Below are 14,975 nucleotides of genomic sequence, written 5' to 3'. Positions count from 1 at the left end.
CATCAGGATTGTCAGTGAGAGTGCTGATATACTCTGCATTACTGTTACCAGCATCCCACATCAGGATTGTCAGTGAGTGTGCTGATATACTCTGCATTACTGATACCAGCATCCCACATCAGGATTGTCAGTGAGAGTGCTGATGTACTCTGCATTACTGATACCAGCATCCCACATCAGGATTGTCAGTGAGAGTGCTGATATACTCTGCATTACTGATACCAGCATCCCACAGCAGGATTGTCAGTGAGAGTGCTGATATACTCTGCATTACTGATACCAGCATCCCACAGCAGGATTGTCAGTGAGAGTGCTGATACACTCTGCATTACTGATACCAGCATCCCACAGCAGGATTGTCAGTGAGAGTGCTGATATACTCTGCATTACTGATACCAGCATCCCACAGCAGGATTGTCAGTGAGAGTGCTGATATACTCTGCATTACTGATACCAGCATCCTACATCATGATTGTCAGTGAGAGTGCTGATATACTCTGCATTACTGATACCAGCATCCCACAGCAGGGTTGTCAGTGAGAGTGCTGATATACTCTGCATTACTGATGCCAACATCCCACATCATGATTGTCAGTGAGAGTGCTGATATACTCTGCATTACTGATACCAGCATCCCCCATCAGGATTGTCAGTGAGAGTGCTGATATACTCTGCATTACTGATGCCAACATCCCACATCATGATTGTCAGTGAGAGTGCTGATATACTCTGCATTACTGATACCAGCATCCCACAGCAGGATAGTCAGTGAGAGTGCTGATATACTCTGCATTACTGATACCAGCATCCCACAGCAGGATAGTCAGTGAGAGTGCTGATATACTCTGCATTACTGATGCCAACATCCCACATCATGATTGTCAGTGAGAGTGCTGATATACTCTGCATTACTGATACCAGCATCCCACATCAGGATTGTCAGTGAGAGTGCTGATATACTCTGCATTACTGATGCCAACATCCCACATCATGATTGTCAGTGAGAGTGCTGATATACTCTGCATTACTGATACCAGCATCCCACATCAGAATTGTCAGTGAGAGTGCTGATATACTCTGCATTACTGATACCAGCATCCAACAGCGGGATTGTCAGTGAGAGTGCTGATATACTCTGCATTACTGATGCCAACATCCCACATCATGATTGTCAGTGAGAGTGCTGATATACTCTGCATTACTGATACCAGCATCCCACATCAGAATTGTCAGTGAGAGTGCTGATATACTCTGCATTACTGATACCAGCATCCCACAGCGGGATTGTCAGTGAATGTGCTGATCTACTCTGCATTACTGATGCCAACATCCCACATCAGGATTGTCAGTGAGAGTGCTGATATACTCTGCATTACTGATACCAGCATTCCACATCAGGATTGTCAGTGAGAGTGCTGATATACTCTGCATTACTGATACCAGCATCCAACAGCGGGATTGTCAGTGAGAGTGCTGATATACTCTGCATTACTGATACCAGCATCCCACATCAGAATTGTCAGTGAGAGTGCCGATATACTCTGCATTACTGATACCAGCATCCCACAGCGGGATTGTCAGTGAGAGTGCTGATATACTCTGCATTACTGATAGCAGCATCCCACAGCAGGATTGTCAGTGAGAGTGCTGATAAACTCTGCATTACTGATGCCAACATCCCACATCAGGATTGTCAGTAAGAGTGCTGATATACTCTGCATTACTGATACCAGCATCCAACAACAGGATTGTCAGTGAGAGTGCTGATATACTCTGCATTACTGATACCAGCCTCCCACAACAGGATTGTCAGTAAGAGTGCTGATATACTCTGCATTACTGATACCAGCATCCAACAACAGGATTGTCAGTAAGAGTGCTGATATACTCTGCATTACTGATACCAGCATCCAACAACAGGATTGTCAGTGAGAGTGCTGATATACTCTGCATTACTGATACCAGCATCCCACATCAGGATTGTCAGTGAGAGTGCTGATATACTCTGCATTACTGATACCAGCAACACACAGCAGGATTGTCAGTGAGAGTGCTGATATACTCTGCATTACTGATACCAGCAACACACAGCAGCATTGTCAGTGAGAGTGCTGATATACTCTGCATTACTGATACCAGCATCCCACATCAGGATTGTCAGTGAGAGTGCTGATATACTCTGCATTACTGATACCAACAATCCACATCAGGATTGTCAGTGAGTGTGCTGATATACTCTGCATTACTGATACCAGCATCCCACATCAGGATTGTCAGTGAGAGTGCTGATATACTCTGCATTACTGATACCAGCAACACACAGCAGGATTGTCAGTGAGAGTGCTGATATACTCTGCATTACTGATACCAGCATCCCACATCAGGATTGTCAGTGAGAGTGCTGATATACTCTGCATTACTGATACCAGCAACACACAGCAGGATTGTCAGTGAGAGTGCTGATATACTCTGCATTACTGATACCAGCATCCCACATCAGGATTGTCAGTGAGAGTGCTGATATACTCTGCATTACTGATACCAGCATCCCACAGCAGGATTGTCAGTGAGAGTGCTGATATACTCTGCATTACTGATACCAGCATCCCACATCAGGATTGTCAGTGAGAGTGCTGATATACTCTGCATTACTGACACCAGCATCCCACATCAGGATTGTCAGTGAGAGTGCTGATATACTCTGCATTACTGATACCAGCATCCCACAGCAGGATTGTCAGTGAGAGTGCTGATATACTCTGCATTACTGATACCAGCATCCCACAGCAGGATTGTCAGTGAGAGTGCTGATATACTCTGCATTACTGATACCAGCAACACACAGCAGGATTGTCAGTGAGAGTGCTGATATACTCTGCATTACTGACACCAGCATCCCACATCAGGATTGTCAGTGAGAGTGCTGATATACTCTGCATTACTGATACCAGCATCCCACAGCAGGATTGTCAGTGAGAGTGCTGATATACTCTGCATTACTGATACCAGCATCCCACATCAGGATTGTCAGTGAGAGTGCTGATATACTCTGCATTACTGACACCAGCATCCCACATCAGGATTGTCAGTGAGAGTGCTGATATACTCTGCATTACTGATACCAGCATCCCACAGCAGGATTGTCAGTGAGAGTGCTGATATACTCTGCATTACTGATACCAGCATCCCACATCAGGATTGTCAGTGAGAGTGCTGATATACTCTGCATTACTGACACCAGCATCCCACATCAGGATTGTCAGTGAGAGTGCTGATATACTCTGCATTACTGATACCAGCATCCCACATCAGGATTGCCAGTAAGAGTGCTGATATACTCTGCATTACTGATACGAGCATCCCACATCAGGATTGTCAGTGAGAGTGCTGATATACTCTGCATTACTGATACCAGCATCCTACAGCAGGATTGTCAGTGAGTGTGCTGAGATACTCTGCATTACAGATAGCAGAAAGTTCCCACAGAGGATTGTCAGCAAATATGCTGACATAGTCTTCACTAAGGATTCGATCACTCACATTTTGGACAATTTGAAAACCAGACTAGTAAGTGGAATATTTTATCCTCAGCTTTTATATTCAGAGATATGGAGGGGAACAACAATTGCAATTTTTGTTTATTGACGTTCTTACTCTAGTTTGAGTCACTTGCAGCAAGTATTATCCTTGTCTGTAAATAATAGAACCATGGAAGAAATATATGCAAAACACCCCAATATTGTAGAAGAGACCTCACAGAAACAAGGAGAAGTGGAATTCCATTCCTAGATTCCAATGATGTGAGGAATGCGTCCAGCACAGTGCAACCGCCTGGGCTTATGTCTGATGATACAGACCACACACATCAACCCAAAGACAGCCACAAATATCACATCCCACGCCTCACAATAAGTCCTTTGGAGGACATTACCTGTCCAGTCCCAGTCTCAAAACGGTCATAACCCACATGTATGGAGGAGACAGAAGCACCGACCGTCAGTGTCCGCTTGTTAGGGTTCATACCATCATGAAGGGGCAGAGGCTCCTCTCGCTGGGTAAGAAGCGTGGCCTCCTCCTGGATGATTCTCTGTTTGGCCTTTATCTGGTAAACAAAAAAAAATTAAATGAAAAATGAGAGCACCGCAGCCACATGAGAGATGGCAAGACCTGACAGAGGCGCAGCCATGTGAGAAAGTGGGGCCGCACAGAGAGAAGCAGCTACGCAATAGTGTGGTGGGTGGTACAGAGAGGTTCAGCCACACGAGAAAGTGGGGGCCACATAAAGAGGAGAAGCCAGGTGAGAAAATTGGCGGTGCCACACAGAGAGGAGCAGCCTTCTGAGAAAGTGGTGGCCACACAGTGAAAAGAAGCCACGCAAGAAGAGACTACATGGCCATACATAAAGGAGCAGCCACGTGAAATACAGTATGGTCTTACAGAGAGAAGCAGCTGCGCAAAAGTGTGGGGGGTGGTAAAAAGAGAGGCAGCCTTGCAAGAGTGTGGGGAGGATGTTAGAAAGAGAAGCAGCCATGCGAGAGAGTGGAGAGGGTGGTACAGAGAGAAGCAGCCATGCGAGAGAGTGGAGAGGGTGGTACAGAGAGAAGCAGTCAAGCCAACATGTGGGGAGGGTGGTTCAGAGAGAAGCAGTCATGCGAGAGAGTGGAGAAGGTGGTACAGAGAGAAGCAGCCATGCGAGAGTGGAGAGGGTGGTACAGAGAGAAGCAGTCATGCCAGAGAGTGGAGAGGGTGGTACAGAGAGAAGCAGTCATGCCAGAGAGTGGAGAGGGTGGTACAGAGAGAAGCAGCCATGCGAGAGAGTGGAGAGGGTGGTACAGAGAGAAGCAGTCATGCCAGAGAGTGGAGAGGGTGGTACAGTGAGAAGCAGTCATGCGAGAGAGTGGAGAGGGTGGTACAGAGAGAAGCAGCCATGCCAGAGAATGGAGAGGGTGGTACAGAGAGAAGCAGTCATGCCAGAGAGTGGAGAGGGTGGTACAGAGAGAAGCAGCCATGCGAGAGAGTGGAGAGGGTGGTACAGAGAGAAGCAGCCATGCGAGAGAGTGGAGAGGGTGGTACAGAGAGAAGCAGCCATGCGAGAGAGTGGAGAGGGTGGTACAGAGAGAAGCAGTCATGCGAGAGAGTGGAGAGGGTGGTACAGAGAGAAGCAGCCATGCGAGAGAGTGGAGAGGGTGGTACAGAGAGAAGCAGTCAAGCCAACATGTGGGGAGGGTGGTACAGAGAGAAGCAGTCATGCCAGAGAGTGGAGAGGGTGGTACAGAGAGAAGCAGTCATGCGAGAGAGTGGAGAGGGTGGTACAGAGAGAAGCAGTCATGCCAGAGAGTGGAGAGGGTGGTACAGAGAGAAGCAGCCATGCGAGAGAGTGGAGAGGGTGGTACAGAGAGAAGCAGTCAAGCCAACATGTGGGGAGGGTGGTTCAGAGAGAAGCAGTCATGCGAGAGAGTGGAGAAGGTGGTACAGAGAGAAGCAGCCATGCGAGAGAGTGGAGAGGGTGGTACAGAGAGAAGCAGTCATGCCAGAGAGTGGAGAGGGTGGTACAGTGAGAAGCAGTCATGCGAGAGAGTGGAGAGGGTGGTACAGAGAGAAGCAGCCATGCGAGAGAGTGGAGAGGGTGGTACAGAGAGAAGCAGCCATGCGAGAGAGTGGAGAGGGTGGTACAGAAAGAAGCAGCCATGCGAGAGAGTGGAGAGGGTGGTACAGAGAGAAGCAGTCAAGCCAACATGTGGGGAGGGTGGTTCAGAGACAAGCAGCCACACGAGAGTGTGGAGGATGGTACACAGGAAAGTAGCCATGTGAGTGTGTGAGGTGGTACAGAGAGAAGCAACTATATGAGAGTGGGGGATACAGAAAGAGACAGCGATGCTTAAGTATGGGGGGTGGTACAGAGAAAAGAAACCATGCAAGAGTGTGGAGGGTGGTACAGAGAGGAGCAGCTACTCGAGAGGGGGGAGGGCTTACAGACAAAAGCAGTCATGTGAGAAACTGGGGTGCCATACAGAAAGGAGCAGTCACATGAGAGATGGCATGGCCTTACAAAGGAGAGCAGCCACATGAGAAAGTGGAGGCCACATAGAGAAAAGCACCCACGCAAGAGAGTAAAGCGTGGCACAGAGAAGAGCAGCCATGTAAGAGTATGGTGGGGATTATATAGAGGAGACGTCACACAAGATTGTGGGGTGGTGGGGGTCTTGGCAAAGAGCAGTCACACAAGATAAACAGCATGGCCATACAGAGCTAAGCAGCAACATGAATGTGTGTGGGTACAGTGGTACGGAGAGAGGCAGCCACGCAAAAGTGTGTGGTGGTGGTACAGCAAGGAGCAGCCACGTGAGAGTATGGGGGGAGGTACATACAGGAGCAGCCATACTACAGTATAGGGGGTGGTACATAGAGGAGCAGCCACGTGAGAGTATGGGGGGAGGTACATACAGGAGCAGCCATACTACAGTATGGGGGGTGGTACATAGAGGAGCAGCCACGTGAGAGTATGGGGGGAGGTACATACAGGAGCAGCCATACTACAGTATAGGGGGTGGTACATAGAGGAGCAGCCACGTGAGAGTATGGGGGGAGGTACATACAGGAGCAGCCATACTACAGTATGGGGGGTGGTACATAGAGGAGCAGCCACGTGAGAGTATGGGGGTTGTGGTGCAAAAGGAAGCAGCCCTGTGAGATTATGAGGGGGGGGGTAAGAGAAGACGAGCAGTCACGTTAGAGAATGGGTGGGGCCGTACAGAGGGAAGCAGCCAAGCAAGACAGTGGTGGGAGGCATACATGGAGGAGTAGCGAGAGAGAGAGAGAGAGAGAGTGGGGGGGAGCATATAGAGTGGAGCAGCCATGCGATAAGAGTGGGGGGCCTTACAAAAAGCAGTAATGCGAGAAAGTGGGGAGGGGAAAGTACAGAGAGAATAAGCCACACGAAAGAAGCAGACATGAAAGAGAGTGCGGGTGTACAAAGAGGAGCAGTCATGAAAGAGAGTGCGGGTTGTACAGAGATGGGCAAGTCACATGAGAGTGTCAGGGCCTGTAGTGAGAATAGGTCACTGTAATTTATGTGTGTTGTATAAAATATGTCATGTATCTTCCAATGTCTCCAGAATGTCTAGTAGTCATTGTGAAATGTAAATTTCTCCCTCATCCTGCTTGTAGAAACACAATTAGCGCACATGACTACCACTTCTGACATCACACGCTACCTCTATTATGTTCATTCACAGTGCAATATAGTGGAAGTATATGGCTGCTGCCCCAACTGAGCCGATATCCGGTGACTGTAACCTCATTCAGCCAAGATTCATACCATATGTGTAATACAATCATGGTCGAAAGTGCTGGCACCCATGAAACTGTTACAGAAAATTATATATTTCTCCCTGGAAATTATTGCATGTACAAGATTTGTTATACATATGTTTATTTTCTTTGCGTCTATTGGAACAACACAAAAAAACTAGAAAAAAGGCTAATTAGACAAAATTTCACACAAAATCACAAAAATGGGAAGGCCAAACAAAATTGTTGGAAACAACTTTGTTTCAAGCATGTGATGCTTGTTCAAACTGACCTGTGGCAAATAACAGACGTGGCAATATGAAAATCACACCTGAATCCAGATAAAAAAGGAAGAAGTTGACTCAATCTTTGCATTGTGTGTCTGTGTGTGCCACAGTAAGCATGGAGAAAAGAAAGAGAAGAGAACCGTCTGAGGACTTGAGAACCAAAATTGTTGAACAATATCAACAACTTCAAGGTTACAAGTCGATCTACAGAGATCTTGATGTTCCTTTGTCCATGGTGCACAACATAATCAAGTAGTTTACAACCCATGGCACCGTAGCTAATCTCCCTGGATGTGGACGGCAGAGGAACATTGATGAAAGGTTGCAACACAGGATAGTACGTAGAGTGAATAAGCAAAGAAATTGAAGCTTTCCTGAAGGCTCAGGGTGCATCAGAGTAAATGTGAACTATCCGTTGACATTTGTATGAAAAGAAAGCCTATGGCAGGAGACCCTGGAGGACCCCACAGCTGACACAGAGACATAAAAAAGCTAGACTGCAGTTTGCCAAAATATACGTGAGTAAGCAAAAATCCTTCTGATAAAGCATTTTTGGACAGAAGAACAGGATAGAGCTTTTTGGTAAAGAAAATAATTCTACTTTTTACCCAAAATGAAATGATGCCTAGAAATAAAAGAACACACTAACTTCAGTCAAAAATAGTGGAGGGTCAAAAATGTTTTGGGGTTGTATTGCTGCCTGTGGCACTTGGTGCCTTAACTGTGTGCAAGGCATCATGAAATGTGAAAATTACAAACAGATTTTAGGTGGCAATGTAATGCCTAGTGTCAGAAAGCTGGGATTACGTTCTTGGTCATGGGTCTTCCAGCAGGACAATGATCTCAAACATACTTCAAGAAGAACCCAGAAATGGATGGAAACAAAGCGCTGGAGAGTTCTGCAGTGGCAGCAATGAGTGCAGATCTGAACCCTAAAGAACACCTGTGGAGAGATCTTAAAATATATATTGGGAGAAGGCACCCTTCACATATGAGAGACCTGAAGCAGTTTGCAAAAGAAGAATAGCCCAAAATTCCAGCTGAGAGGTGTAAGAAGCTTGTTGTTGGTTATAGGAGGAGATTGATTGCAGTTATTTATTCCAAAGGATGTGCAACCAAATATTAAGTTGACGGTGCCAACAATTTTGTCTGGCCCGTTTCTGGAGTTTTGTGTGATATGTGCAATTTGCCTTTTTCTCTGTATTTTTTGTAGTGTTCCAATTCACATAAAGTAAATACACATGTGTTTAACAAAACATGTGTAACAGCAATAATAATCTAGGATAAATACTTCATTTTCTGGAACAATTTCAAGAGTGCCCACACTTTCGGCCATGACTGTAGATCGTATACCATACAACTATAGGAGGCAGGGGGCGGTGTGCATGTGTAATAATGAACCTCTGTTACGCACTGCATAGGTACGGACAATTCAGGTTCAGATCTTGGTAAAGGCAGAGTGGGCTCAGAAACCGGTTACAGCAGCACGGACAGGATCAAGTTCAGACAGGGCAGACAGGATTATGTTCAGGGAGCACAGGTACTGGGATCTTACAATTAGGTAGCAGGAAACACACTGGTTACAAAATTCACTAAAGCGCCTCTCAATATTGAAATCTGCCTTATTTGCTATTAGCTGGGGATGTTTTCAGAAGCATGAGAGGCAGGGAGTGTGCGCACCCTAAGCACGCTCCCAGGAGACCTGCATGCCATGTGCAGGTCCTGGGAGGAAACAGACGCCAAGGGAGCATGGTTGGGTAAGTGCAAGTGGATAAGTGGGAGAAGGAATGGGTGTAGTCCAGGTAGCCCCCCATTACACCCCCTCTGCTTCAAGGCCGCTAGGAATTTCTGTAGAAAAATTTGAACATGAACAATTTTTTTTTGAGTTCCCAAAATCTTTTTTTCACGTCAAAATCTCTTCCACTAAGAAAAATGTTATTTTCCTCTCCTTTTTCAAGGCTATGATATTCTTCACCTCAAAGACATTCTCTGAGCTTATGCGAGCGGGCGCTGCATCAGGATCCTTAAAGAAAGAAAGGGAGTCAAGATGACTGGCTTCAGGAGGGATACGTGGAAGGAATACGGTATTCGCAAAGAGGCTGGCAGCTTCATCTTCTAGGATATGACATTAATTTGCTTGAGGACATCAAAGGGACCAATGCAGCAAAGATGGAATTTTGAGACATATGTACTTAGAAGAAAGCTACATCTTATCCCCTAATAATAACAATGAGGATCTAAGTGTCTCTTGTCCGTATGCCTCTTCATACGCTCAGACGATCTCTCTAAAGTGGCCTTGGTATCCTCCTATATCTTCGAGAAACCCTTAGTGAAAGCATTGGCTGCTGGTACGCTAGAAGTGGCCGACATCTGAAGAGGGATACCTGGCTGTTGTCAAAAGAAAATAAAGAATAGAGAACTTGCAGGAGACTTATTATGCCCATAGTAAGAACTTGGAACTCTGAAGTTCCGCAGGAAGTTGGCCAGATCTAGTTGATTCTCTCTATGTTTCCATTGGATTTAAGGTGGTATGTAGATGAAAAGTCCAGCACTACGTTCAGAAGCTTGCACAACGCTTGCCAAAATCTGGATGTGAACTGGACACCTCGGTTGGACATGATGTGACGAAGAGACCTGTAAAGACCAAAAATGTGCTGGATAAATTTCTCTGCAAGTTCTGGAGGGAATGAAAGGCCTGGCAATAGGGTAAAATGTGCCATTTCTGAGAAGCGATCCATCACTACTCAGATGACAGAACAGCTCGAGGACACAGGATGGTCTGTAATGAAAGTCCATGGCAATATGCTGCCAGGGCACAGAGGGTACAGGAAGTGGTAGGAGTCCTGAGGTGGAAGTTGCCTACGAGTTTTGTTATGGCCCAGGAAGGGCAGGTGGAAATGAACTACGCGATGACCTTACACATGGTAGGCCACCAGTAGTGACGTGATAGGAGCGGCAACGTCTTTCTCTTCCTGGCATGACCGACCACCTTGGAGTGCCTTCATGGCAGAACTCGCCTCTTATCTGATTCTGACACCAAGGTCTTTCCTGGAGGAATTTGGAACAAGTTTAATGGAGCCATAGTAACCATCTTGGATGGCTCGATGATGAGATGAGGTTCCATCTTTTAGTTGGTAGGCAAGAAGGAGCGAGAAAATACATTGGCCTTGATGTTCATGTCAGCTGCCCAAAAATGCAGAACAAAATAAAAAGGGGCAAAAAATAATGACCACCTTAGCACTTGGCGTGGGTTCAGTCTTTGTGCGGACAGTAAGTAGGACAGGTTCTTAAGGTCTTTATACATTATTTTTCGGACTATAAGACGCACCCAGATTTTAGAGGTAGAAAATAGGGAAAAAAATATTTGAAGCAAAACATGTGGTAAATTATATAATAACATAAATAACACACTATTATATGTGGTGTTTTATATATAACAGTATGTTATTATGTTGGAACCTGCGGGTAGAAGATGGAGCTGCGGGACCATTGTGGTGTCTGTACAGTACTATATGAAGACGCTGGAGGGTGAATATAAGAATGGGGGCACAGGGCTTATATTTAAAGCACCACTCCAGCACTGAAAAATTACACTGGAGTGCTGCTTTAAATCTCATGGGAGAACTATAACTCCCAGCATGTCCAGCAGATTCTATGACATGCTGGGAGTTATAGTTCACCACAGGAGTGGCAGAGTGTAATCACTGCTCTGTATATGGGGAGTAGCTGGGTACAGCAGTGTACTTTGCAGTCAGGCTGAGTGTAGCAGACAGTGCTGATGTGCGGAGCTGCCTGTAATTCTAGGGCAGCGTCTGAAGGACCTGTGATGACATCATGAGGAGGGAGGGCTCTGTGCTGTCATGTGATGCTCCAGCCCGTCCTCTTCATGACCTCACACAGGTCCTATACCGGAGCACTCAGCAGAGCAGGTATGCGGCAATCTCTCCTCTGGCACCCTGCTCATGCCCCCTCCTCCACTGGACACATTACCACTGCAGGAATCTGGCACTGGGGAAACCATGTGTATCCGCTGTTTAAGTGAAGGAATATTCATTTGCTGCTCCCTGCTTGGCACTGACAGGTGGGCGGGGAAGCGGCTAATGAATAATCCTTCACTTTAAGCATCGGGACAATGTGGTTTCCCCAGCGCCGGATTCCTGCAGTTGGGACATTTTCCTGCCTCCTGCGAGTGGAATCCCAGTACGATCCCACTCCGCAGCTGCCCCCCCATATTTTACATTTGAACCATAAGATGCACCCCACACTTCCCTCCCAAATCTGGAGGGAAAAAAAATGTGCGTCTTATTGTCCGAAAAATACAGTAAATGATGAATGGATGGACTGCTCTTGAGGAGATACCACCACTCTTCTAGAGCCATCTTAACTGCCAACAGTTCTTAGTTGCCAATTGAGTAGTTGCACTCCGGGACAGAGAAGGACTTGGAGAAGAAACCACAGGCCACCATACAGCCGGAGGGGGACTTTCGGTTGAGAACTATTCCTGCCCCAGAAGATGAGGTGTCTACCTTCAGAAAGAATGTTATGTTCACTTGCAGTCAATGTAATACCGGAGTGGTGGAAAAGGCCTGTTTCAAGGAGAGAAAAGCGTGCTCAGCCTCTGAAGTCCATGCCTTTGGATCGGCACCCTTATGGATCATAGCAAAGATGAGAGCGGTCCGAAAAATGCAGAATGAGTTGCCGGTAGTTGGGTAATCCTAGGAAATGCTGCACGTTGACAGGGCATGGCCACTTGAGGATGCAAAACACTTTTTCCGAATCCCTCTTCAAGCCTGTGTCCAAGATGATATAACCAATGAAAGGCAGAGAGGCTTGTTCAAACACATTTTTCAAATTTAGTGTACAATACAATTTTCCCTAAGTCATAGAATATTAGAATTGGAAGGGACCAACTGGGTCGTGTCCAACCCCTTGCTCAATGAAGGATTCACTAATCCATCTCATCTCTGTTAGAAGACTTCTATTGAAGTCCATATCTAATCTGTATCTTCTCCCTTTCAGTTTCATTTCATTGCTTCTCATGTTTCCATGTGCATGTGAGAATAAGGATTATTTCTCTTCATTGTGACATCCCTTTAGATATTTGTAGACTGCTATTAAGTCTCCTCTTAGCCTTCGTTTTTTGCAAGCTAAACATTCCCAAATTCTTTAACTGTTCCTCGTAGGACATACTTTGCAGTCCACTCACCATCATGGTATCTCTTCTCTGAACTTGTCTAGTTTTCAATGTCTTTTGTAAAATGTGGTGCCCACAACTGGACACAGTACTCCAGATGAGGTATGACCAAGGACTAAGGAAGAGTAGAGGGGGATAGTTACTTAACATGATCTAGACTCTATGCTTCTCTTATCACATCCTAGAACTGTGTTTGTCATTTTTGCTGCTGCATCACACTGTTGACTCATGTGCAGTCTGTGATCTATTAGTATACCCAAGTCTTTTTCACACATGCTGTGGCTTAGTTCTATTCCCACCATTCTATAGATGTAATTTTCATTTTTCTTGCCCATACGTATAAGCTTGCATTTCTCCCTGTGAAGTACTATTCTATTAGTTGCTGCCCACTGTTCAATCTTATTTAGAGCCTTCTGAATCCTTTCTCGGATTTCTCTAGTGTTAGCTATCGCTCCTAGCTTTGCATCGTCTGCAAATCTGATTAGTTTACCTGCAGTTCCCTTACCCAGATCATTTATAAAAATGCTGAACAACACTGGAGCCAGGACAGAGCCTTGAGGTATTCCACTTGAAACACTATACCAATTGGATGTGCAACCATTTATCACCACTCTGAGTATGATCACTGAGCCAGTTATGAATCAACCTAACCGTAGCCTTGTCAATCCCATACTTGGTCATTTTTCAAAAAGGATAATATGAGATACTTTATCAAATGATTTTCTGAAGTAAAGATATACTATATATACCACGTTTCTCTGATCCACCCATCCGATTCCATCATATAAGGAAATTAGATTAGTCTGGCATGACTGGTTTGCTACAAATCCATGCTGGCTCTGCTTAATTACTGTATTTTTACCTAAGTACTTACATACATGCTGTTCAATAATTTGTTCAAACATCTTTCCTGGTATAGAAGTAAGGTTCACTGGCCTGTTATTTTTTTTCTTTGCTCCATCTACTTTCCTTTTTTGAAGATATGGTCAACAATTGCCATCTCCTTGGCGTTTTCAGATTAGATTGTATGTTCTTCACAGATCCAGCTTGGTAAAAATTCTAGCATCTCTGAGGCGGTCGAACAACTCTGGGATCAACGGCAACGGATACTTGATCTTAACTGTGATTTAATTGAGACTTCAAAAATGAAAGCAAGGCCGGAGAGTCCAGTACTTTTTCTTGACAAAGAAGAAGCTGGCTCCTGCTGTGAAGAGGACTTCTGAATGAATCCCCTTACCAGATTTTCCCTAACATACTTGGCCATTGCTAGGGTCTCCATCTGGAACAGGGGGTAGATACGGCCTTATGGAGGTGAAGATCCCAGAACCCTAACCCTCTCCAGATCTTCAGTCAAGGAGCGGGTTCATGCATGTGGTGCCACGGGATCTTCATAAGAAGTACATGAGACAGGCTAGGAAGCACATAAAAGGCAATCTTCTCAGTGTGCAGCATTCCTATCCTGAGCTCTACTTGCTCGGTGAATACCTGAACGGCTTCGGATAAGGGCTTCTCATCGACAGATAACACCAACAATGGATTCTGGAGTAGTCAAGAGGGGATCTGGTAGCAATCTACCACTGCTTGCTGTATGAAGTTCCCTGCTGCAGATACGCTGCCTCAATGAAATGGGAACTTCCACAAGTCACAGATATGGTCAGGATCAAAGAGATCGGAGAGGAATTGCGGTCGCCCATGGTATCCTCGCCTACCGACTCAAGGCTTGGGAGTTTCCCAGCCTTTTAGGACAAGAGCAAATTAGGTGTCCGGCGTCTTGACAATAGAAGCACAAGCCCTTGGCTCTACGGATCTACTGCTGTTGCTCAGCCAGCTCCACGTCGTCGACCTGCATAGGTTCAAGAGATGCTGTGGTCATGGATGGCTGGGGAACGAATGGCCTTTGGAAGGATGGGGCCAGACAAAGCAGTTTTCTTTCATGCACCAGCTCTCGGGAAGAACTCATGGAAAAGAGGAAGATTCAGATGGCCAAAGAAACTAAATCGTCCAATGTAGTGGGAATGTCTTGACCTGCTAGCTCATCCTTGTTCCTTTTGGTCAATCCCTCCCAGAAGGCGGCTACTAGTGCCTCGTTGTTCCAGTTCAGTTCAAAAGCCAGGATGCAGAACCAGACAGTATATTGGCCAACTGACAGACTGACCTGGTGTTGTTTGAGGAGGGATGAGAAACATGAGGTAACAACCTGGCTA

The 14,975-nt window shown here is 45.8% G+C and overlaps 1 protein-coding gene across 2 annotated transcripts in view; it reads right to left on the bottom strand.

The window, feature by feature from the left end:
• Positions 1 to 14,975, bottom strand: part of SEC23IP (SEC23 interacting protein) — a 158,017-nt gene that overhangs the window by 48,076 nt on the left and 94,966 nt on the right. For both annotated transcript variants that reach the window (XM_069752671.1, XM_069752670.1), the window contains exon 13: positions 3,932 to 4,102. In XM_069752671.1, coding sequence (XP_069608772.1) covers positions 3,932 to 4,102 — 171 coding nt within the window. The remainder of the gene's footprint in view (positions 1 to 3,931; positions 4,103 to 14,975) is intronic.

The sequence above is a fragment of the Ranitomeya imitator genome, chromosome 2, assembly GCF_032444005.1.
Source record: "Ranitomeya imitator isolate aRanImi1 chromosome 2, aRanImi1.pri, whole genome shotgun sequence".
Classification (NCBI taxonomy): domain Eukaryota; kingdom Metazoa; phylum Chordata; class Amphibia; order Anura; family Dendrobatidae; genus Ranitomeya; species Ranitomeya imitator.
The sequence above is the reverse complement of the archived record's forward strand: the minus strand, read 5'-3'. Positions and strand labels throughout refer to the sequence as shown.